Below are 22,669 nucleotides of genomic sequence, written 5' to 3'. Positions count from 1 at the left end.
CTTCTTTCTTTGTGATGCAAAAATGTGTGCACGTGGCTCCACCTAGTGTGTGATTGGTTTTATTTTCTCCAGCTAATAACCCACAGCGATAAACCTCCAAAAGTTAATCCTGGCAAGATTAACGTGCATCTGGGCAGCTTTTCTGCATTGTTCTGTCTCTCCAAAAGCAAATCCATCTAAATTTGATGGCTGAATGATGAGATGAACATGACAAAGGCAGGTTTGATTTGATTCCAAACAGTGTGCACAAGCTAAATATAAGCTGGCATGCTATTACAGCTAAACATTAAAATAAAAGTAATTTAAATTAGGGGGAAAAAAAAGAAAATCGAAGGATTGCAATGGGCAATTTATCCTGTGTTTTTCCCCCCCAAAACAGTCCATTTGTGCATCAAATCCTATTCTCTCTCATCTCAGGATGTGGTGTCTGGGATCTGTCATTAATAATAGATGGATGTGAAGGTCATTTATGATGCACAGCACATGGTGGCACAAACTAGAGGGCCCTTTTCTAGATTCTGCACTCCTATTTATTCAACTTGTCACTATTTTATTCATTTTGAAGGTCTGGGAACATGCTTGTATTTGCTTGTGTTTTATCACTAAAATAATAGGGAGTAAAGTAATCCACTAATATTTTTTTGTTGTTGTTGTTGTGGGTTGTGCAGTTTAAAGGCAATCCAATGAAGGAATCCAAATGAGGATTTATGCTATTTTTCAAGGCGCTGTTACGTCCCTGTCTGGGATGCGCAGCAGCAGCAGCATCAGCACCAAGCCCCTCCCTCCCTCCCTGACGGACCAATCAGAGCCGCGTCCTCGCCGCCGCCTCGACGTGCCACTCAGCCTCCTCCGTCCAATGGAAAAGTTGCTGTGAACGGGACGCTCCGGCGGGTGGGCTCTGTGGGACGACGCGGTTCGGGTCCAGGTGTGCCATGAGGAGAGTGTTCTGAGGTTCCTCCCCTCCTCATTCTGCCCTCAAAGGTAAGAACGGCGCCAGACGGGAGCGCGAGTTGCCGAGCTGTGGCTCTTGTGTCTGGACTTGTGGCGAGCATAAAGCCGGTGGTGAGGGACGTGCGGTTAGAGCGCAGTGTTGAGCTGCTGAAATGGACCGGCACTGGAGTACCGCAATGCAGAGCAGCGAATCACCGGTGCCGCTCAGTCATCACTGGGGTGAAGTGATGTAAGGGGGCTGCGCAGTTAGTTTCAGAGGCTGCTGCGACAAAGTCACTAGATTAAAATGATGTTTAAAGGGCTGGTTTGGCTTCTCACTGCAGTTTTCAGGCTACAGAAAAGTGTCTGTGGGCGCAGGGAGGAGACTCAAGGTGAAAAGTGTCAGATTTTGAATGCGTCAAGGGCGCAGGGAGGCTGTGGATGCATCATGGCATCTGTCTGGTGAAGGATTAAGTGTTGGGCAAGAGGGCAACTCCCTTATTCCTCAAGTACTGTTTGAAGAACGTGTTCTATGTACTGTGGTGTCATTAAAGCAATACAGAAACCATCAAATCAAGTCTTAAATGCTGCAAAAACTGTGAGGATACAAATCCAAATACTGTGTATCCAACTTAAAAATGATGAAGGTTGTTTCTTTTTGCAAATGGCACGATTTGGAAGAAAAGGGGCCTACAGGGTGTGTTTTTTATTTGCGATCTAAGTAAGTGAACAACTTAGGAATGTGCTCTGTCACGCTGTGCAGGATTTTCCTTCATCTTTCATTCCTTTGTCTCTTAAACTGCAACCGAAATGTGCAAAATTTATAAGGGTGCACAGACAACTTGGCCTGCCCACATGTCAAAAACATTCACAAAATGGACACAGCTGCAAGAAATTAAATCCTCAACATTTGCATTATGTCTGCTGAAGCAACTCCGAGGTTAAACCAGAATCATGATTTTAAAATGTGATTTCTTACAGGCACAAAAGCATGCAGTTGTTCGGTTAGTCGCTAAGACAGTGTGCTTAATACATGTGCTGACCTAAATTTTGCCGCTCTGTCCAAAGAGGATCTGCGATGGGATTATTGCCAAGGGGAACATATGAAAACAGATGAATTGATCAGAGGATAGACTGGTGCAGATCCGGTCTGTACGGCCAAAACCATATATGAAACTAAAACAGTTGGGTTTTTTAAATGGTATTTGCATGATTTAAATTTAGCCGGTGGTGCTATAACATCGTCTTGTCTACTTTTTTGGTGTTTTAACTCCATGTCAAAGGTGCACAGAGGATATATAGCTGTGCATTTTTAAGACATAAGCAGGCGACTGCTGTGCAGCATAGTGGTGTTAGTGTTGAGTCATCAGGAGTGAGGATTCAGTGCTGCAGTCTCTGCATCTCTACTGGGTGGATGCCTCTGCTTGCTCTCTCTCTGTTTATTCCTGCCTGGCTGGGATGGATGAGGCTGCTGACTGAGAATAATGGGATGTCTGACAGTTTGTGCAGTCCACCTTACACCCAGAATGACTGCAAAGACTATGTGGCTGTTAGCTTCTTGTTAGATGATTGTTGCTGTCGAAAGCTGTGATATTTGCTCTAGCAGTTTGCCTTAAATGTACTTTCTTATCATTAGAAGTTACTCTGGAACGCAAGCTAAACTTCTCTGTGTGTGTTTCTTTAGCTTTTTTCAATATAGCGTCCCATTTTCTCAACATTTTGAACAGAAGACTGCTGTTTTAAATTCCCTCTCCTGATCGTAGCCCGGTGCCCTGTGACACTGTAGGAAGATTATCGGTTGTAGCTGGAGCTTTAAGCTGATGCTTTAGGGCCATTTCAGTGCTTTGTGATGCATTCTATGCCAAATGAGTAAATATATAAACATGCACATCTTCATGGAGAGTACACACCCCAAGAAAGCTCCAGTGGAAGTCGCTAACCACTGTAGTTTCAGTATTTGGGTGCAGTAGCTGTGTTGATTGTTTTTACTGATAGCTAACATTGGATGGGACTGGTTTGTGCAATTTTGGGGATCTGTTTCATTTTGCAACAACAAACCAAATCAAGACATGACAGAGATGTGTCTTACCAATCTACCAACCAGTATAACAAGATTAGCTATAGAAAGTCTGGCTGTGCAAATCCATTTAAGGAATGCAACAATTAGATGTCTGCTTTTTTAGAGTGTCTTATATTGCACTACCAGCAGGAAAAGAAAAAGCAGGAATGGGGATTTTTGTTGAAGAACTTATTTCAGCTGACTCCGTTGCTGTATTGGTGTAATTATTGTAGTACAAGGCCAAATGGAAAGACTCTCAATTTGGAATGGCTACTAACTTGCCCCTGCAGGCCATAATTGCTGACAGAGGGTTCACAGTCCAGTTGGAAGAGGTAAGAAAAAAATAAATAAAACCTGTAATAAATCTCACAAAAAATATGGCAGAAGGTGTTCAAGTCATATGCTAGCCAAAACTTTTCAGATCATGTGCTTACAATGCAGAGTTTTGTCCCAACAGAGGAGATAAGAGATTTGAAAACTGGATAAGAAAAGAACTTACAACCTCATTTACATCCAAAATCTCTATGTAGAGTTTTCCCTCTCAGAACACAGATATTCTAGACTCTAGACCACGACTTACCTAGGTGCCTCAAAGCACAACAGTATTTTCATCATAACTTCAGATACACAAATTCTTAAAATCATCTCTCCGCTGAGTACCAAATAAGCTCTTCTCTAGATTGTGCAATGCTCTGGTGTGCTAAAAAAGAGAAACACTTTGTGCATTAAAGAAGAGTGGGGAATATAAACCAGAATAGAGCTTGAATTGGAGAAAACACGACACCCAGAAAAGTACAACTATGCAAAGTTGACATGTTGGAGACAATGTGAATCAAAGGATTCAGATCATTTTCACATATTTTGTTCATGATTGTCCTGAATGGAGTTCATATTGGATTGGAATCCACAGAACATTAAGTTTGGTATTCAAGGCCCAGATACACTATATCTTGAAAACCTCTTATCCCGGCCACATTTTGGCTTTGGAACACAGGAGGGATACAAAGTTGCTGCAGCAGCAAGTAAAAAAATCTTAAAGTCTGGTACTGCATTCATTTTAATACTTGTTCAGTGAAGATTTGGAAATTTCCAAATTGGAAAAACTGCTTTGGGCTACAGACAGAGATAAACAAGCACATTCACACCTATGGACAATTTAGAATGATCAATTAAGCTCAGCATGTTTTTGGGCTGTGGGAGGAAGCCGGAGAAAACCCACACATGCACAGGGACAACATGCAAACTCCACACAGAAAGATCCCAGGAAGGCTGGGACGTGAACTGGGGATCTTCTAGCTGCAAGGTGACGGTGCTAACCACCGATCCACTGTGCAGCCTGGTCATAACATGCATATATTTATATATTTTTGCAAGAATGTAGACAGAAGTAGAATTGCAGCATCACACACCGCTAGAGGACAGCACACAACATAATTCCATATGTATTCTTTTATAGTTTTGATAATAATAACGTAAAAAAAATGTGCTATGTGGTGTTTATTAGAATAACTAAAGGTTTTTGATCATTGTTCTCTTCTCCTGCAGTGTTTTTCTCTGTTTTCTATCTTTATTTACACTCTTGACTCACAAACAGCCCCTTAGTTAGCCGTCACTCGCCTCACACAAATGTTTTCAACAGAAGCAGCCTCCAAGTGCAATATTTTAAGATGGAGCATCCTTATTTGTTGCACCCAAATTCCATTTCTGTCACATGCTAAGCTTACCAGACTCTGAAATGGCACAGGAGATTTGTGCATGGATTTCCCCTTGTCCCTCATTTATATTTTGTAGTATAACACGAGTTCTACAGAGAAACAGTCCTCCAACTCTGCCCATTCTGGACTCATCTTGCTTTAAACATCCATGTTGCTCTCTAACCTCTCTCTCTCTGATTCTTTCCTCCTGTTTCCCCCATTACATCCTGTTTGTCAGAGGAGCTCGAAACGCTGCAGTTGCGCTCAGCAGTGCTGCGATTCCCTCCTTCAGAAGTGATGTGTAAGCATGTGTGACGGCACGGCAGGAGCTGTCTAGATGCTGCAGAGCTGCCGTGTGTCTCTGCAGGTGTCTTTGTGGACGCACTCAGCTCATACGCCTGCATTGTTCTGCTGAGTCACTGGCATCCTCAATCATTTATATGCAGGGGGAGGATTCTAGCCGGATCTGCACTGCAGATGGCGTGCAGTCAGTAGATTGCATGCTAGAGGCCGTATAAGTGTGTTAACTAAACTGTCAATTGTGATAAAACAAAGACTGTGTTCAGTTAAATTTGGTCAACCTGAACACGTTTCTTTTTGTGTCTCTCGACCTTCTCCAGTTCATATCCTGTCCATCAACTTCTTCTCGTTTGCATCCCTCTATCCATCATGGCTTGCACTGCTTTACTGCTGCTGGTCCTTTCCTCCTCGTTCTCCCTCACAGGTAAGACAAGGAAATAAGAAAATGCATTACCTGCTTTCTGAAAGCGCTAAGAATATTGCACACATTAACTGACACGACAACGTTTCTGCTCTCCTAGTGGCCGTCTTGTTCGGTGAGCCCAGAATATTTGGAGGTGAGTTGAGTATCTTGGAATTGCTGCCCAAAGAAAAACAACAATTTTAGATGAGTACATGACTGTATTGTTTTGTGAAATTTCTCAGAGGATGCTACTGGTTATGGCCCCATATTTGAAGAGGAGCCTGTGGATGTCGTCTACACCGAAGACTCGCCCGATGAGAGGATCTCCATGAACTGCAGGGCACGAGCAAACCCACCAGCTTCATACAGGTTACACACCGTTCCAAAGGGAAGAACAGCGCTACATAATATAAGCCACAAGATTATTTTGTCCACACAGTATGTCCAGTCTGGATATGTGTTGCTGCTAGGTGGCGCCGTGATAACTGGGAAATCAAGCTGATGGAGCAGCCAGACGAACACTACAGCCTGGTGGGAGGGAACCTGGTTATTACCAACCCGCTACAGAAGAAACATGCTGGGACGTACATCTGTGTGGCCAAGAATATCTACGGCACCGTCATCAGCAAGGAGGCCAGGGTCAAGTTTGGATGTGAGCATGTGAACCCAGCTGCTGCTGGCAATTTGTAGCCCGCAGGAAAGCATCATTTAAGTGATGCATCAAGTTAGATCCTCCAGTGTAAAGCTTTGTGTGTATGTTTCTTTGCCAGAGTGACAAAAACTTGACAGTGGGTTTGAGAGGCATGTTGTCTTGACAATATATCGCCAACATCACATTTGTCAGAGCCAGAAACTGCAAAAGGAAAGACATGTCAGATATTCAACTTTCTGATCATCCATGAACTAATCATGTGTGACTTACAGTTCTGTTGGTAAGATAACCAAATCTAAGCTTAAAATTGTGATATTTCATCGAAATCACTTTATTCTACATGTCTCATATTTAAAAAATAAACAAATCAAAGCTTTTGCAGCAAACACATTTGGTAAAAAACACAAAATCTGCATTTCTTGATGGAACCAGTAAGATCTTATTGACTCAGCTGAGATCAACATTCATGACAAAAATTTTATTTATTTTTTTTGTTGAACTGGGCTGAACTGCAGGCAGTGTCTACACAGAGCAAGTTTTAATCAAAGAAATTAGGCATTTCTGAGTTCTCTCTGCTTCTAGCTATGGTTGATATGTTTCCATGCAGGATTTTATTTTGTAGAGAATAATGAACCCACCTTGGGGGGGAAAAAATGTGATAGGAGCAAAAACAATAATGCCTAGAAACAGTTCAGGGCTCGGAGGGTTAAATCCCTAGTTACTGATGCATTTTTTTTATGTCAAACTCGCATAAAACATGAGGATATTGACATGGAAACCTTGAATTGCATGTATCAGTGTACAACACCCACTCTGTTTTAAGATCCGTATTGACTAAAGCTGATTAATTTCTTTAAGCTTCCGGTAATGTTGTGTGATGAGCAGTTTTGCAGTGAAGGCTCCATTGTTTTATGTACTACAGTCATTCATCATTCCGATTTGTACCTTAGCTATAGTTCCATCTTCTTTGTAGTTATCGGGGAGTTTCCTGATGAGGAAAGAGACCCAGTGTACGTCAAAGAAGGACAGGGGGCAGTTCTGTTGTGTGCACCTCCGAAAGCCTGGCCACGTAAGTACAGATCTTCATGTATTTCAAGACATTAACACTTCAAAATTATGAAATATGTATGAATTTGAGGGCCAAGGCTGCATTATTGCCTAAAATCAGTCTGACCTGTACATTAGAGCCTGAAGTTGGGGTTCAAACTTGTTCATATCCGTCTGTCTTTTCCTTTCCAGAGGAGGTGACCTACCGCTGGATCTACAATGAGTTTCCAGTATTCCTGCACACAGACCGCCGTCGTTTTGTCTCCCAGAAAACTGGGAATCTGTACATCTCCAAGGTGGAGGCTCAGGATGCGGGAAACTACTCCTGCTTTGTTTCTAGTCCGGTCTTAGGGAAGAGTGTCTTCTCCAAGTTCATCCCTCTCATCCCCTTGCCTCCTGATGATGGTAAGGTGCTGGGCTTCAGCTAAACAAGAAAAAAGCTAAAACTTTATTTTATTTTTTTATGTGGTGCATTTTTGTTTTGCCTCAGGTGAAGAGAGAAAATACCCAGCAGACATCAGGGTGAAGTTCCCAGACACTACTGCCATGCTGGCCTCAAATATTACCTTGGAGTGCTTTGCTCTTGGAAAGTAAGTTTCAAATTAGTCGGTGTTTGTTCATTAAGGGTTACATAACACTTCTGCTTTCCTATACAGCAGGAAATTGGTATATGTGAATGTAGCCATATAAAAAAGTAATAGAAGCAATATTTTTTTAGAAATCTGCCAAGTAAACAATTGGTCCTCTTGGTGATACAGTTGAAAAAATTACACTTTGTTGTCATTTTTATATTTAACACACCACAAATCAGCCTTTGCTGTCCAAAAAAGAACAGTACACATATATAAAAAAGACCGGGTCTTTTGGAATAATGTGCTTTGGCGAGTTTTTGTGGCCACAGTAACAGTAAATAGGATAGACAGCTTATACCATCTGTGAGGCATGGTGGTGGAAATGCTATGGTTATGGGGTTGCTTTTCTGCCTCAGGGAAGGGCAGCTTGCAGTCATTGATTTAACATGGATGTCTGCAGTATATCAGAGAGTACTGTGAAGATGTGACACTATCTGTCCAAAAGTTAAACCAGAAATACATTTTTCAGCTAGATAATGATCCCGAATACAGAAGGAGTGTCTCAAAAAGAAGAAATGGAATGGAATGGTTATGGAGTGGTCCAAAAATGTGAATTACATTTAGAACAGGACCGTACATGCAAGAAAACTCTCAAAATATCTTGCAAGTGAAGGAATTCAGCAGGAAAAGGGTGAACAATGGTGCAAAACCACTAGGTGGGGACACAACTGCCAAGAAAAATAACACTTATTGATAGTTTTGTTGAATGAATGATTTTTTTTTTTAAAAAAGTTTTCTTTGGAGTTGAGTTCAAGCATGTCATCTGATGTGTGCATTTGCAAGTTTATCCTGACAACAAACTACCTTCGTGTCTCCTCAGTCCCATCCCTCATATTGTTTGGAGGAAGGTGGATGCCACAGACCTCCCTGCAAATCACGAAATCAGTGAATCTGGAGCTGTTCTGCATCTGTACAACATTCAGTATGAAGATGTGGGAGGATATGAGTGTGAAGCCATCAACACTAAAGGAAAGGACTGGCATAAGGCCTGGCTCTATGTGGAGTGTAAGTGAAGCTAATGGTGTGCAAATTACATTATGGAGTCTACCCTGCAAAAACACAAACACTTGTATATCTGCATTTTATATAGTAATATCAAGTAATGATTTTTGTGCTTTCAGCTGCTCCGGAGTGGGCAGAAACCATCAACAACACTCAGATCGACATTGGCTCAGAGCACACCATGCGCTGTGTGGCATCGGGGAAACCTTTTCCTTTCATCCGCTGGTACAAAGACGGATACATGGTAAAGAACACCTAACTTTCCAACCGTTGAAGTTATAGTTTAGTTTTGTGTGTAGATCTTCATTGAAATTATATTCAAGTGCACATTTGTGTTGTTTTCCAGTATGGAAAAGGTGAGCTGAAGTTTTCCAGTCTCACTTTTGACGACTCGGGGATGTACCAATGTGTCGCTGAGAACTACTGGGGCATAAAATACGCCAACGCTGAGCTGCGAGTCATCGGTGAGCCTCCTCAGAAAACTGTACTCCCATAGATGGCACAATTAGGCTCTGAAGCAGGGCCGTGCAGAGACCTTTGGAGGGGCGGGGGCTCAAAGTTAAAAGGGGGCACATGGAGCACGAATTTGAAACAACATACAGAAACATATTTTACAGTATAACTGGTTGAATTGTAGCATATCTTGGTTAGAGGACAGCCTATGTTTGACCTGATGGGGTTCATTGAACAGCTTCTGTTGAGGGGGTTGGTGAGGAGGAACAGCCTAAATCCACAAAGCCTTAATTCAAGCTGTGCATTCATTTAGGACAGAGGAAGATAATGTATGAAGTTGAATTTAGATCACCGTTAGACACTGGACCGTTTAACTGTGGCTACTCTTCCTGGAGTCCTTGCTTTTAAGTTTGAATGAATTTGGAACACAAATGGAACAATTGTGACCTCTTTGTTTTGATTTCACAGCTTTATTTTTGTTTTCTAACCTCAAGTAAAACCAAACACAACCAATTGTTTTGACACGAACAGGACTCCCTCATGAAATGTTTCATCCTGTGTTTATTAACAGACATGTATTCATATTGTATGAACTGAAAGGGGAACATTAATAATGGGAGAAAAAGAATAGAGGAGGGGTGTTTGTGTCTGATTCATAATCTTTCCTTAATTATTCATAGTGCTGTTAATAAATGTTGTTGTATTTATACTGTAATAGTCCAAAATTATGTGAATATGCATGTACATTGCATAGTTTTCATGAAATAAATAACCTATGCCTCACTGGCTCTAGAAACATAGGAAAAACACTGCAACTCACTTGAAAGTAAAATGATACATCTCTCTGATGCACTTTTCCCATGACAAAAGAAACATAGAAATGAAAAGAACCCTGGCATGCTTTTTGCTCTCAGCACGCTGTGTGTGGTTAACTAGCGGCTATAACTGAGGTGTGTAGCAGCGCTAGCGCTTAGCTATAGGGCACGTCTGGGCACCTCAGGGCAGTGAGGGACATCTACGTGGATCATGTGACCAACCAAGGGTACATCTGAATTATTATTATTTCATTTATTATTTTGGACCACATAGATTTCACACACTAAAAATAATAAAAAAAACAACTTTGACAAAAGGGCACTTTGGGCATCAAGGGGCAGGTGCTCCAGCACCCTCCATCCCCCCCCTCTGCACGTCCCTGCTCTAAAGGATCCTTACTGCTGCATTGTATTGTACAACGGTTCTCAAACACATAATTATATTTAAATCTGCTCTGCAGCCTGTGCTCCAACATTCGAGTTTAACCCTGTGAAGAAGCAGCTCCTGGGAGCTAAAGACGGACGTGTGGTCATTGAATGTAAACCCAGAGCGGCTCCGAGACCTCGATTCACCTGGACGAAGGGCAAAGAGCTCCTCTTTAACAATTCACGGTCAGCGCAATTCATTTAATCATGAAGCAACAACAAATGACCCGTTTTACCCCTGTATTTACCCTCATCACCTTAATTTTGCCTTATTTACAATAAAAGTTTAACACACACAAGCACAGTGTATTTTTTTAAATCAGTTCAGCTCTGGAAAGCCTTCAGTATGCCTCCTCATGTCCAGCAGCTAACTTATTTAATTATGTTCATTTTTAGCATTTCCATCATGTTCGATGGGAGCCTGGAGATTCTCAATGCCACCAAAAATGATGAAGGCTTTTACAATTGCTTTGCGGAGAATGACAGAGGAAAAGCCAACAGCTCTGGTTATCTCACCATCACAGGTCAGTTTGTGTGCATGCATGTGTGCACGAATCTAAATGAGTGTCACATATACCGGTATTGACCTTAACTGTGATATTTTCTAATTGAAACTGATGTAAGTTAATTAAACAACATAAAGTCATAAAATCATCCAATGGTAGTAGAGATTCCAACATGGGAACAATGACTTTCTCTCCACCATAATACAATCATATTTTGAGGGTAATAATTTGCCAAAAATGACTAAACACAATAAACAAGGAAATTTAAAGATGAATTTTACACATTGTCAATATCATCATACTTCTTGTGTCTGACACTGCAACAGTGACAAGATCTTGCACTTGTGTAATGATTTTGACTTAGTGATTTCCTTCTCACCTAGAGGCCACCAGCCTCACAGTTGCACCTGAAGACACTGAGGTTCAGGTTGGTGAAGAGGCCATTTTGAGGTGTGCTGCTTCATTTGACCCCATGCTGGACATCACATTCATCTGGGCGATAGACTTCAGAGTCATTGACTTTGATATGGAGTGGCAACACTACGAGCGTGTTATGGTGGGTAGCCGATGCCATGGAAGAGGCTCACTCAAGACTGCAGACTTGAAATTTGTCACCTAATGAAGAACCTTTAATTACTACATATTCTCAGTGATTTGACGTTTTTTTTATTCCTTTTGCTTAGAATGAAGACGGCACTGGTGACTTGAGAATAAAGAACGCCCAGATATGGCACGAAGGTCGCTACACCTGCACGGCTCAGACCGTGGTGGACAACGACACCGCCTACGCTGACCTCAAAGTCGTAGGTCAGTCCCAGCATTCTTCACCTGAGATAGCGACAAATGTCAAGTTTCCTTTTCCACTGTAATTTGATTGATAACACCTCTCTACTCAACCTCCAGGTGTTCCAGGACCTCCCGGTGTGATCCGGATAGAGGAGATTGGCGACACATGGGTGAAGCTGCTGTGGTCTAAAGGATCAGAGCATAACAGCCCCATTCTATACTACACCATTCAGACCAGGCACTACTGGGCCCTGTATGAAGATGACTGGAGAAACGCCAGCACTTGTGAGTCCTACTCGCTGCCACCGGGGGGCCACCTCGCTCTGCAGATAAACTAGAGCAACTCTGTGAAAGAAGAAAGAGCATGTTTTGTGATCTCTTTGAATTTTTATTTTCCTTGGGAGCTCTGAATAACTTTGCGTCATCATCAGTTGTACTCCGATTTTTGGCAAGATTTAACTCGGTTGCCCTTTTGTGTCCTTCAGCTCCAACCTTCCTTGATGGCACTATGGAGCGGGCAGAAGTCACGGATCTATACCCCTGGATGGAATATCAGTTCAGGATCATTGCTACCAATGAGTATGGCTCTGGAGAGGCCAGTATCCCTTCCCTCAAGATTAAAACCTGGGATGCTGGTAAGAACACGGAATAGATTAATACTTGTCACTGTGTCATATAGTAGATGTTATTAAAAGAACTAATGGTAAACTGTTTTGCGTCCTTTAGCTCCAGTGGTTTCTCCCACTGATGTGGCAGGTTATGGAGGCAGAAATGGCGAGATCGTCATCACATGGACAGTATGTTTCCTTATTTCAATTTCTCATTCCCAAGTTCCATTTATTTCACAGTCTACATGAATCTCTTTCTGCTTGCTCAGCCTGTACAGCCATGGTATTTCTATGGCAAGAAGTTTGGCTACATCGTGGCATTCAAGCCCCATGACGCCTACGACTGGTGGTACGAAACCATCTCAGACCCTGAGACGAGACGATACGTCCACAGAGACTCGTACTTCATTCCCACTGACGAGGACTTCCAGGTGCGAGAGTTTCAGGTGAAGATCAAGTCTTTTAATTTGAAAGGAGACGGACCCTACAGCTACACCAAGGTCATCTACTACCCACGAGATGGTGAGGATTTGATAAAACTTTTCGACTTTAGTTACTTTCAACCTTATTGGCGTCCCTGTCTTGGGTAGCTCCACTCGAGTAATTTTTTTCGTCTTTCTTTAATGTCTTCTTCAGTACCGACAGAATCTCCGACAGACGTCTATGCTCGGCCGGTTTCCTCCACCGAAGCTCTGGTGTGGTGGCTGCCGGTGGTCGACACTGGAACAGGCCTGCAGCAGTACATTGAAGGATACCAGGTACAAAACCACCAACACAACAACTGGCATGTTGTACTCGAAAAACCCAACACATGCTATATAAACATTATCTTTTCTGTAGGTTTAAAGCTGGGGTAGATATCTTTTTGGTGTCATTTGGCGGCAAAAAATCTGCAATAACATTTTAGCGTCTGGTAATTCTAGTAGTCTGAGAAGAACTTAGACTTCAGCACGTCCTTTTGACTCAGTTTTAGGCTTTAGACAATCTTGTCCAGAACAGGAGGCTTTTGTCAATCACAAGTCTTTTCACCCAGATTAGGTGAGATAGTGGAAAGAGCAATAAAGTCAGCAGCAAGACTAGGACACTGTGGTGTACTAAGGTAGATTATTGTTGCACATTTGAATTGAAAATTGGAAAACAGTCAAAAAAAGATTTTTTTCACAGATTTCTGCCTACTGTAGATTTAAGCATAAGCATATACTGTTACACATAGATTTGTTCAATCAGGATAGACATTTGTGCATTCAGGACTGGTACCATACTCTCATGGCTACTCAAACTACAGAAAAGTGCCTGGAACCAGAAGTGGACTTTTCAACAAGATAGTGATCCTTAGCATCCAAGCTTTTACTGTGCATCTAATATGCAGGAAGACACCTCAAAAAGAAGCTAATGGCAGCAACTGGCCTTTGACATCCTGTAATAAAAACAAATGTGAAACTATTAAAACTGTGCTAGACAAAGATTTTTTGAGTCTACAAATTTAGATAAAGCCGAGATACAATGATTCGACTTAAGGCACATGTAGACTGTCCGTCAAATTAGCTGGGCTATATCTGATGTGCAAGTAATAAAAGTATTACCACTGAAAGATGTGTCAACATTACAAGATAATGGGAGATATGACACAGTTTATAATCTACAATCTGTGCAAAAGCCTACAAGAGTTTTAAAAAGGAGCAAAATACGTAATATTACAGTACAAATACAGTTACTTGGCTAGAAATGCTTCCCAGCATCGGACACAAGACCGAATTTAACAATGCTAGGCAGCTAAACTGTGACTGCAGTACCTGTGCCAGTAGAGAGTGCTACATCAACAAGACAGTAGCAGAATGGGCACTGATGAGTCAAACATTGCTGTGATTCCTTCTACCACATCATCATATGTCTACCTTAAACTCAGTGTAAGTTAGCTTTCAGTGTAAAGAAAAAAATATTTTGGACTTCACCTCTTTCTCTAATGATGATGACATTTCATTGTTTCTTGCTTTCCAGGTCAAATACTGGAGAAAGTATGATGATCCAGAGCCGGGAGCCAATCGTATCTTCGTTCCAGCCGCGGTCAACCAGACCCGGCTGGAGAACATGCTGCCAGACTCACACTACCTCATCGAGGTCCGTGCCTTCAATGGAGCAGGCCTTGGACCTCCGGGTGAACACTGTGAGATGTTCACAAAGAGGCCACGTAAGACAGACAATCACAATTTGATGCTAGCACAATGAGTAAAATTATGCAAATTAACATATGGGCTGATTCAGTGATTTCTTTACAGCACCACCAGATCCTCCCAGGATGTGGCGCTACATCAGCTGGACGGGAAAGTGGTTGTATGTGTGGTGGGATCACATCTCGTACGACATCTTTGGCAATATTTCATTCCCCCTGTACTACAAGGTACATGCAAGCTTTGTAAAGCTAGAATCGAACAAATTTCAAGGGTTAATCAAGAGGAATATTGAAAATAATCCATGGTTTTTGTCTCCTAGGTCATGTTCAGAAAGACGGGCTACATCTATGGGAAGGTCTACATCACCGGTTGGCACTTCATGGACTTCCCAATGCCTCAGGTTGGAGATTATGAGCTGATGGTTCGCGGCCGTTATGAAGGAGGAGATGGTCCAGTCAGGAAGATCAGGATTCAGGGTGAGGCTGAAGCAAATTATCGATTAATTTAAGATTTTCTCCTTTATATCCACTTTACTCATGTTGGTTTTTTTCCCCTTCAGGTAAAGCATCGATGATCACACCCACTTTAAGCCTCGTGTCATTGGTGCTGCTAGCGCTGTGCATTATGGGATTGGAGATTTAATTCTGCCACAAGTGTATATAATAGACTCTGGGAGGCAAATACGTGGACTTAATAGCAGATCCAGTCATCAAACAGTCTTTGCACTGATAGTCACTGGTTAAGATCCTACATCATGCATCTCATTTATTCCGATGTAACATCACACTGGAAGTTGTTGATTCTCAAATACGCAGTGGAAACTTTTTATATATCACTTACTGCATTAGAAGAACAGCAAGGATACATGCGGTAATATCATATTTGAGTAGATCCAAAACATCTGTGATGAATTCAGATGTTTTATTCAACTTAGCCCAAAATACATGAAGACAGATGATGATTGTTGGATGATAATACTGCACTTAGTTCTTTCCACGCACTGTTCAGATGGAAGTAAATACACGTAGGAGTCTTTTTTAAGTTGTGTTTGTCAAACAGTTCTGTCACTGCAATGCAATATGCCCTGTACTACTTCCACCTTTTATTTGCATCTTTTTTAAAGTGTTATTTGTAGCAAACACTAGCTGTCGCTCTCAGATGGTCGAACCAATGAATAGTATGTAAAGACTATAATAAGCAATGTATTTTGTTTGGAACAAGCAAATGTGTTTTATGAAGATATAATGGCAAAATCTCTGCCATTTTTTATTTATTTAAATAAGGTTATTCTGCAATCATTGGGCCACTAGTTGTACTGTTATAAAAGGTTATTTTACTTCTCACAAAATGTATTTGGTTCATATTTATTCAAGGGTGCTGTTAATTTTGAATATTTTACACTTGCATCATAATACAGAATATTAAAAATATGCTCAAAAAGGCAAGTAATGTCACTTTGCTATTTTCCCTGGAGACCAATGATGATTTTTGACTGTCAAGGGTTACATTTGAATGAACTGTGAGGTCTGGGTTGGACAGAAACTACTGTATATCACATGTATCTGTATGCTACTTTCCTTTATGTCAGGCTGCAACACCATTAAACTAAATACAACAACAGAAAGCCATGTTTTTATGAAATTCTTTAATGCCTTGTTAATTTCATGTTAATAATTTCTTGACTGGAAAAATATAATGTTCAAGCCCATCTCTGACATCAGAAAAATATTTACAGTTTGTACAAATCATTACAGTTACACTATTTTTGATTTAGAATTCATCAATTCCCAATTATGGTGCTTTGAAGAATCCAGTTTTTTTCACACAATATGTACAGTGAATTGTAAAATAACAAAGATCAGACTGTTTTAAGTGTAAAGAATACAATCTGACTGAAAATGAGTTTTTTGTAGTTAAATCCAGTGCAATGCATTCTAATATATGACAATGTTTAACTATGTGGCCCACGTTAAAGAAATAGCAAAATATAGAATATACAGCAAACAGTAACAAAATGTACAATATATAGACAAGAGTCAATGCACAAATAGAGCACCATTGTTTAAGCTTAACATTAATAATTACACATTTTGGAGGAAAAAAATGTTTTAAATGCATCGTTACCAACAGTTTTGCCCAAGCATTGCTGTTGACTCCTAGATTTCAATGTAAAATTTGCTAAACAATGAATGTGAGGTTATATTTTCCATTTTTGTGATATTTCAACGATCACAACTTCTTGTGTCGTGTGAGCTCTCAGAAAGCTGCAATGTGATGTGTGATTTCAGTCAACAGATGGCAGTACATCCATACACCTTTAACCAGCATTTCCATCACTCCAACCTCATTATCATGATCTTGTTTTTAACCTATTTGCATACTCGGTTTATCTATACCAGAAAGTCGCTCATCAAAAATACATTTTCTCATTCTTTAATGATCTTTCGTGGCACTTATTCAGCGTCGCATCATATCATTCACATGTACCATCAGGGGTTTTTGTCCCACCAGCTACTGTAGTATTGCTTTTCTCATCCTAAACCCACAGTAAAGAGCATTTCCACAACATCCTCTGATGCTGTTACAGAGAAAAATGAGGCTTGTTTGTATATCTCCATGCTTTTACGCATCCTTTAAAGTAGGCCTGTCTGTATACAGTACAGTCGTCTCTGTGTGGGCGGCTTTTATCTCTCCTGTTTCCACCTCCATTACCAGTTTTTCTCCCATTTTACCTCCTTCCCTTCAAACAAATTACACAGATGCAGAAAATCCCATGTGAGGCTGAAATCAATGCTGCCGTCATTTACAAACAATCACAGCAGAAGCACAAAGGTGAGTCTCCCATGGCAGGAGAGCGAGTCTTCCTCCAGAGAAGGATATTGAAAAGCCTGTTGTTGTGATACAAGGATCCTTCTGCTTTTATTAACATGCTCTATGTGGCTCTGCTCTGGGCAATGAACAGAAACATTTATTTGACATGAAACACACATTCTGATGTGATTTCTGTTGTCTGTCAGTAGGATTCTGTGAAATCTGACTGAATTTCTGCACTTAGAGTCAGTAGAATATGACTGAGTGCATGCAAGAGATGAAATGCTGCTAATGTTCCTTCATCACTGTGGGGATTTGTTTGGTTTTGCTTGATAGGTCTCTCTCATATTGTGCTAATATATGTGCAGGAAGCGCCACAATCCCCTGGATCATTACTGTAAATAAGAAAGGTGATGTGGTCAACTCACCTGATGAAGGATGCAGATGCAAACTAAACTGCAGCTCTGGCTGTGATGTTAACATGCAGGCAAGCTCACTGTCGTCTTTTAAATCTATTAAAACTCACTTTTATCACATGATTTTTTCTTATCTGACGGTTTCTGTTGTAAACTTTCTATCTTGTCTATGTGGCATGTGTGGGATTTATTCAATTATTTGTCTGTTTCGGAGTTTTGTCACTATTTTTAAAAGGTGCAGTTCAAATGAAGTCATCATTGTGTTATTGTTGACATAAATATTATGGCCTTTTCAGGGAATTCATCTACACGTCGGATTTAATGACTGTTACTCATGATCGAGGTCATTTTAATCCTAAGTGGTCTCCTGAAGCACTTAGGATTACTCATACGAGGGTTAATAGCACACCACTGGAGCAGCAGATGACATCTTACAATTCTGAGTTTTTATGGAATATGTATCAAGAAAGCTCGAAAGGGAACGAGAAATTAATCAGTCACAAGCAGCAATGTAAAGGAATTGAATGATATATACATTTACTCAGGTGCTATGTACAGTTTTGATGTCTGAGTTCTTAACCTGACTATTTTCATTCACACCACTTTCAGAGGAAATATTGGTCTTTTTCTTTTGTTACTTTACAGATAACAGATTTTTCAGAGTAGAATTGATGAAAGTTGATGGGTTTTTTAGATTAAACTGTTCAACATGGATAAAACAGTTAAGATCCACTTTGATGAGCTACAACAGTGAAATTCTGCTTAATTTGTCAGTAATTATAAATCACTGATGAAAGAAAGACATAAATGCAGCATGTAATATTTTATTCAGTTCTAGCCACTCATTACAACGTAGGGGAATAAGGTGCTTTTTGCAACGACATGTTATCTCTACAACAAAATGAAGGTCATGAAACAACCAAATATGCACTAGAAATGTGCATTAGAAGTGATAATGGAGAGTGGAGTCACAAACCAGGAATCACTGGTCAGTAACGAGTCGCACATCTGTGACTAATAGAGTTAATGAGATTGTTGAACCTGCTTGTTGAATGTTGCCTCACTTTTCCAGACGGACTCAGTGAAGTTGGTAGACTTTTTTGGGGGGATCGGATCATGTTGTTAGACACTGTCGTATCTGTCTGAAACAATATCTTAGACAACAAATGGTGGAGTTGTGGACATTTAAGTGTCTGACTACGACCCTGATTGACACACCAGAATCTATCGTGCCGTTCCCGTCTTTCTCTTGTCATCTGTGGCATCATGTAGTAGATCAAAGCTACATTTTGAGGTGGTGTGTAATAGTCACTGGTGCAATGAGTGTCTATACTGGTTACAATTGCTGATTTTTGTCCTTTAAAGCCACACCTGACTAAAGTGTGGATTAAGTCAGTGAATGAAAATTTGTCACCAGTTGAACATTTTTGTGCACAAATGTCTAAATTTAACTCTTCCTAAGGATTATAGCAGTCAGTAGATTTGTAACTTTCTCTTTAAGTCAGAAGAGATCATGTGCATGCTACATTTATATTTTTGTTTAGTGTACATTCTGAATGTGGTAAAGTACTTCTACTTCTTATATCCGTCATGTTGATGATAGTGTTTTTGTACATAGCAACAAATCCCTTCCTTCACCACTATAAATATATGGTTGTATTTTCAATCTATCTATTTTTAACACTGTATCCAACATGCCACCTACCTTGCATTATTTCCTTATACTCTCGCTGTGTATACAGTATGACACTACCCAAGTGTGTCCACAGGTTCCTGCAAACAAACTGACATTTTTGGTTTTTGTTCTTGCTGAATAAATTCTCTCTCCTCCTGACAGACACCAGTAAACTAATCCTAGATGTCAGCTACAGTAAATAAATTCCCATGATGCTCTGGAATGAGGCTGATTATTTACATATTAGATATTCCCTTTGCTGCTTTCCATTTGATCAGAAGAAGCTCTCTTGCTGTCAGGTTGAACCTGTGATGGTGGAGGCACATGAATAGATTCAGTAATAGAGCCGGAGCCCTCAGTGCTTTAAGCAGGTTCAGCTTGTGTGATTTCCTGCCTCTCACATGCACTCATCGCATTCTTATAAAATCCTCTCAACCCTTTTAGCCCCATTTCCCGTCTCTGAGTTATTCCCATCCTTCTCCATATACCAGAGATGGCATTTTTCCACAACAGCCAACTATAAATGTAAAGGGAGAGCACATTTTATATAATTTAGCTGCAGCTCTGCAGCACACAGGGCTGCTGTTTGCATCAAAGGTATGGAGTAGCTCAAAGAAAAGTGTGTATAGCCAAGCAGGAGCCAAACCAGGACATATGCAAAGCAGTCTGCATTAGCCTTCGTATTGGCCCATAAATCACATGCATTTGGCACGGCCCCCTGGCTGGCTAGCTAGTTAGCCCAGACTAGGAGCCGCTGCTGCTGGCCCCGCAGAGCGAGGATCCTGCTGAGCGACATCAGATGGCTCTTGGGGTTCAGGAAGAGCCACACTAAATCTCCCAGACCAATTTGCTGCTGCACAGCGGCCTGTGTTAGCAGCACAGCTAACCTGCTTAGCAGCCTATAAGACCATGGCTGCTGGCTCCTCCTGCTGTTTGATTGGCTGAAATGGGTCGTGTTGTCAGGTCAGGAAGTAATTGCCTCTTCTATGGGTAGTTTATGACCCTGTTTACCCTGTGAAGAATACCTCCTCCACATATTCCTCTTTCCGGTGGTGGTGCTTTGTCAGATTGATGGTTGATGTAGGTACTCTCTCACTATTAGTGAACAAAAAGAATGTGCACCTTGAGGCTGAAGGGAACAATTTTAGCCGTATTGTGTGGCATTGAAGGAGACTTGATTGCTTTCTGTTCGTTACACACTCTCACAAAAGATGCTTTTCTTCTCCACTGACTAAATTGGGGAACTCTATTGTGAAAATATTCCCAAGATACCTTTACCCAACACTGTTGTCTAAATTCTGAAATAGCTACATGCAGGTCGTCCTATTGTGTGACTTGGTTTTGTGGAGCTCATCAGTTTCCTGCCAGATTTGCGCTCCACTCTGCACCAGGACCCCCTGGTCGGCTTTGGCAGAAACACCAAATCCTCCCTCTCTCTCTTCGTGTCTGTCTTGTGCTGGCAGACCTGATGCTTGCTGATGCTGATGCCAGGAAAAAACTGTTTCCAATCCTCTTTGAGTCCAATTAAAGATTAGCAGCAGTACATCCACAGAGCCAGGAACCTTTCGCATTGTATATACCTTTTCAGCTTTTGTTTAGGGGATGTTCATTCAGCGTGATTGCTGAAATTGGGGAAATGGGCAGTCCGCACAAAACATCCCGTTCAGAGCGTCATTGTCTGACATCTGTAGCAGCACTTTTAAACAGAAAGGACAAGGGTGTGTTGAGCTGTTGGGTTCAATTTGCTCCAAGATCTTGATCCAATACTTCACTGAAGTACAACATAAACAAGGGCAGTGGAATAAAACTGAAAACTGTCTTCTCTATAGTAATGAGGACATTCTCATTTCTTTTTTTCCATGTTATTTAGGGCATAGTAGCAAATTACAATGTGAATCAGTTGGTTTAACACTTTGGTGAAGACACCATTAAAACAAGTGCAGACTTTGGATCAACCTTGATGATTATTAGATGTGAAATTAAGCATTTTTTCCATTGCCAGCTGTGTTATTTATCTATTTTTATGCAATATGCAACAAAAGAAATAGATTTTAAAAATGCACTTGTTGCAGTTCTGCACTCCTTTTTTATACACAATCAACCTTGTCCTTTTTTAGTAAGTAAATTCAAAATGTGGAAGCTTCTGGAACAGATTAGTGCCGGCACTCGGACTCCTCCCAGCCTTTCACTTTACCTGCTCCCCCTCTGTCCTGCCTCTTCCCCTCTCTGATTGGACCTACACTCCTGAAATCAATCTAGGCTGGCCAGTATAGCACCTGCTGAAAAGTCAGGAGAACTGTCACTCAGGGCAGCTGTAACCTGGTGAAAGCAGCACACCACTGTGTCTCTTTCTTTGTGATTTTGGAACTTTATTCATAGCAAATCTGTGTATTGTTTGTCATCACTGGAGACTGGGCCACGTTAAGGGGTTTGGTGCATTTTGTTGAGCACAATTAGAAGTCATATGTTGATGCCAGGTTTAAGGGTGGGGTTAGTGAGTGAAGGTAAAAGAACAAAGGATTTTTATTTTAAGGATTGCTGTTGTAATACAGATCAGGCAAGTGCGCTTACAACTTCTAGTCAGAAGTCCTACTTTGGTACATATTCAATGTCTTTCCCTCCATTCTTTGCTTTGCATTACCTGTGTTGATTTATGTTGTTATCTCAAGAACCTATTATTAATAAATATGCTTTCAATTTGGGTACAACCCCAGCCATCTGTTTGTTTTTATGTTAATTCCATTTCCTCAAACAAGCTGGACCATAACAGCGCTACTTTTGCTTTGATGTGGCTATCTCTTTATCACCAATCTCTGGTCTGAACCACTATTTGATTGGTTGCACACCAAGGAGCCTGGTATCACTAAATGTGTTTTTAACATGCCATGAAGTTGGGATGAGAGATCCTCCCTTCCCTGCCCCTTACCGTAATAGTAATGACCTCTTGTATTATTTAAATGCCTTACAAAGTTGAAAAAGTGCACCTGTGAATTGTAATAAGTGACATGCTATTTATATGCAATTTCATGATATCAAATCAAGAGTTTTCTTTTAATTCAAGAAATGCTAGACATATATTGAAGAAACTTTAACAAATTTTGTCTTCTACTAAATTTTTACTACAAGATTTTCATTTCAACTGCAGTGTATATCAGCATATATCGGTTAACAATCTTCTTGATTACCATCAGACAACCCATAGAGTAGGGAGTCATAATGGCCACGAGATGATGACTTTGCTGATTTGTTAAGTTATACTGTCACCGTGGAGTTGACCTTTTTG

At 40.9% G+C, this 22,669-nt stretch overlaps 1 protein-coding gene across 1 annotated transcript; it reads left to right on the top strand.

Moving 5' to 3' along the window:
* Positions 1-823: 823 nt before the first annotated feature.
* On the top strand, positions 824-16,108 carry cntn1b (contactin 1b). Its single transcript, XM_023288311.3, has 24 exons — positions 824-981; positions 5,304-5,407; positions 5,505-5,540; positions 5,629-5,755; positions 5,857-6,038; positions 7,012-7,107; positions 7,278-7,490; positions 7,576-7,675; positions 8,538-8,722; positions 8,839-8,963; positions 9,066-9,183; positions 10,449-10,599; positions 10,810-10,937; positions 11,303-11,475; positions 11,603-11,726; positions 11,823-11,990; positions 12,191-12,340; positions 12,432-12,502; positions 12,583-12,835; positions 12,950-13,071; positions 14,312-14,501; positions 14,590-14,711; positions 14,804-14,960; positions 15,044-16,108. The coding sequence occupies exons 2-24, from the start codon at positions 5,353-5,355 to the stop codon at positions 15,124-15,126; spliced, it is 3,129 nt and encodes a 1,042-aa protein (XP_023144079.1). The 5' UTR covers positions 824-981; positions 5,304-5,352; the 3' UTR covers positions 15,127-16,108.
* The last annotated feature ends 6,561 nt before the right edge of the window (positions 16,109-22,669 follow it).

This window comes from Amphiprion ocellaris, chromosome 21 (genome assembly GCF_022539595.1).
Source record: "Amphiprion ocellaris isolate individual 3 ecotype Okinawa chromosome 21, ASM2253959v1, whole genome shotgun sequence".
NCBI lineage: Eukaryota > Metazoa > Chordata > Actinopteri > Pomacentridae > Amphiprion > Amphiprion ocellaris.
Note: the sequence above shows the minus strand (reverse complement) of the source record. Positions and strands in the feature narration are given on the sequence as shown.

Excerpts from the sequence above, each read along its gene's own strand:
- cntn1b (XM_023288311.3), top strand. The coding sequence starts at position 5,353 with ATGGCTTGCACTGCTTTACTGCTGCTGGTCCTTTCCTCCTCGTTCTCC. Across the intron at positions 7,491-7,575 it reads CCCCTTGCCTCCTGATGATG|GTGAAGAGAGAAAATACCCA; the intron begins GTAAGGTGCTGG and ends GTTTTGCCTCAG. Across the intron at positions 13,072-14,311 it reads AGTACATTGAAGGATACCAG|GTCAAATACTGGAGAAAGTA; the intron begins GTACAAAACCAC and ends CTTGCTTTCCAG.